General features: G+C 37.2%; 1 protein-coding gene across 1 annotated transcript; it reads left to right on the top strand.

Moving 5' to 3' along the window:
• The first annotated feature begins 1,125 nt into the window (after window positions 1-1,125).
• Window positions 1,126-1,972, top strand: LOC113316145. Its single transcript, XM_026564366.1, has 2 exons — window positions 1,126-1,396; window positions 1,627-1,972. Exons 1-2 carry the CDS (start codon window positions 1,197-1,199, stop codon window positions 1,970-1,972), a joined length of 546 nt encoding a protein of 181 aa, XP_026420151.1. The 5' UTR covers window positions 1,126-1,196.
• Window positions 1,973-2,667: the final 695 nt, after the last annotated feature.

The following is a 2,667-nucleotide window of genomic DNA, read 5'->3' as shown; positions in this document are numbered from 1 at the left end:
AAATCCTCACAAGAAGCCCAAGCAAATTGTTGCTGATTTCCAGACCAACTATGGGATTAACATGGAGTACTATCAGGCATATAATGCTAGGGAAAAGGTTTATGAGACGATTTATGGCGACGATGTCAAGTCCTACTCGCACTTGGTATGGTATGTTGATGCTATAAGGGAAACCAACCCTGGTAGTGTGATAAAGTTTGAACGTGAAAATAAACAGTTCCAACGGATTTTCATCGCATTTGCTGCATGCATCAAGGGGTACCGGTTTTGTCGGCCAATGGTATACTTGGATACTACTTTCCTTACTGGTACATTCAAAGGTTGCTTGATGGCAGCTATTGGGATAAATGGTGGTAAAGGTATGTTTTTTTTATGTTTTTTATGTTTTTTTTTTGAACAACTTCAGTTGACAAATAACTGAGAGTTACACATGTGTAACTCTCAGTTACACATTACTTTACTCAGTGTGTAACTAAGAAAATAGAATCTGTAACCTTAAGTTACATATTTGTTTTAGCATGTGTAACTTGTATTTACACATTGTTTTCTGTTTGTGTGAAACTTATTATTCTTTCGATTCTGCACAAATTTTTTTGTAGGATTTTTCCCCCTTGCTGTTGCACTAGTCGATTCTGAGACAATCGACAACTGGGAGTGGTTTTTAAGGAATTTGACTGAAGTTGTTGGTGATGGGAGTCCAATCACCTTCCTTTCGGATCGCCATGAAGGACTCTTGCAGGGTGTTCCACTTGTTTATCCAGATGGGTTCCACAGCTTCTGCTACTATCATTTGACGAAAAATATACCCATCACTGCAACAGATCCTAGGTACTCGCTTGTGATGGACCATTTCCGAGAGGCGACATACGCACTCTCACCTGAAAACCATGCGAAAGCCATACAGAAGATTAGAGACTTGAACTACGATTGGGTGGCTGATTACATCGAGACAATCCCACCCGAAGCATATGTGAATGCCTATTTCAAAGGTTGTCGGTATGGACGAACATCTAGTACTCTAGCAGAATCAGTCAATAGCTGGGTTCTGGTATACAAGAAGATGCCTGCATCTGCTCTTCTTGATCAGGTTAATTGAGTGTGTGTGTGTTTTGTTGTTTTGTTGTCTTTTTATTTCATGTTTTGTCACTTTATGTATTCATGAGTTTTTTTCTGCTTTTCAGATTAGGAGGAAAATAATGTGTTTGATGGCGGAACGTCGTGAAATTGGTGCTAATATGATGATTCCATTAACCCCTGAGTGTGAAGAAAAGCTTGTGGCTCTTCAAGATGAAGGTTTGGCTTGGGAAGTATTGGTTGATAGTCCTACCGTGTTTGAAGTTATTAGTGAAAGGTCTCACATGGTGGACCTCGAACACGAGACTTGTACCTGTCAAAGGTTTGGTTTCTTATGCCTTTTCTTCTCTCTGTATGTTCTTTTTTTTAGAATGTGTATATCCACTTTACATTAGATATATGCATGTGTAAATAATAGTTACACATTTATTTTGCAAGTGTAACTTAAAGATACACATCCTGTACATGCACCTGTAGCTAGCTAATTTTGAGTGTTTTATGATTTGTATGTGCAACTAACTGATTTTTGATTTTGTTTTTGTTTTCTTCCAGGTGGCGTGTATATGGTTTTCCTTATGCTCATGCTCTTGCATCCATACGCAAGATTAAACGTGAGGCTATTGATTTCATTTCACCGTATTTTACAAGCGACTATTTTAGGAAGACTTATATGCATGCCATCCAGCCGATTCCCAACTACAACAGGCATGTTGAATATCATCCAGACGACACCATCAACCCGCCTACCGTGAAGAAGCAACCAGGTAGACCACCAGGGAAAAGGATTATAAGTAAAGGTGAGAAGAAGGTGAAGAGGAAAGTTCGTTGCAGCAATTGCAAGGAAACATGTCACAACAAGGCAGGTTGCGGGAATCCTCAGAAGTTCACACCCCACTAGCTTTAGCTTACCAAAGTTCACTTCTGCAAGTAATGATTTGATGTGTGGATTCTTATTTGTCTTGGATTATTTGTTTTTTAGTTTTCTTCATTTCGGTTCTCATGGACCAAATGTTTTTATTTTTCTGCAACGTTGATTATGTGCAAGGATCTTTTATTCAGATTTTATATTTTGTCAGTTCACAGTTGAAATGCATTTTATTCTATTTTTGATTTATTTATGTACGTCTGATCAGTGGTCAAATGCTTGTGTACTTTAGTTTACACTCAAATATGGATGTGTAACCAGAAGTTACACTGCTGTGAATGCATGTGTAACATTAGCTTACACATGATAAATGCTGGTGCAACTTTATTTTATTTTGATTTATTGGTTAAGTCTGATCAATGGCTTGTGTAACTTCAGTTTACACTCCAATATATGGATGTGTAACCAGAAGTTACACTGCTGTGAATGCATGTGTAATATTAGGTTACACATGATAAATGCATATGTAAACTCTGGTTACACCTTCTGCATCAAGTTAAGATGTGTAGTTACTTAACCTGTTGCATACTTTCTGAAACCTGTACACACAGCAGTAGAAGTTCTAACAAGATAAAAGTTTTTAATTCAAAGAATTTCAATCTAAAAATATTTTCAAAACCAATAACTGCTAAAATCTACTAACTGATGAAATTTAAAAGTTTCTAACA

Source organism: Papaver somniferum, chromosome 10 (assembly GCF_003573695.1).
Source record: "Papaver somniferum cultivar HN1 chromosome 10, ASM357369v1, whole genome shotgun sequence".
Taxonomy (NCBI): domain Eukaryota; kingdom Viridiplantae; phylum Streptophyta; class Magnoliopsida; order Ranunculales; family Papaveraceae; genus Papaver; species Papaver somniferum.
This window is presented reverse-complemented; position numbering and strand designations above follow the sequence as displayed.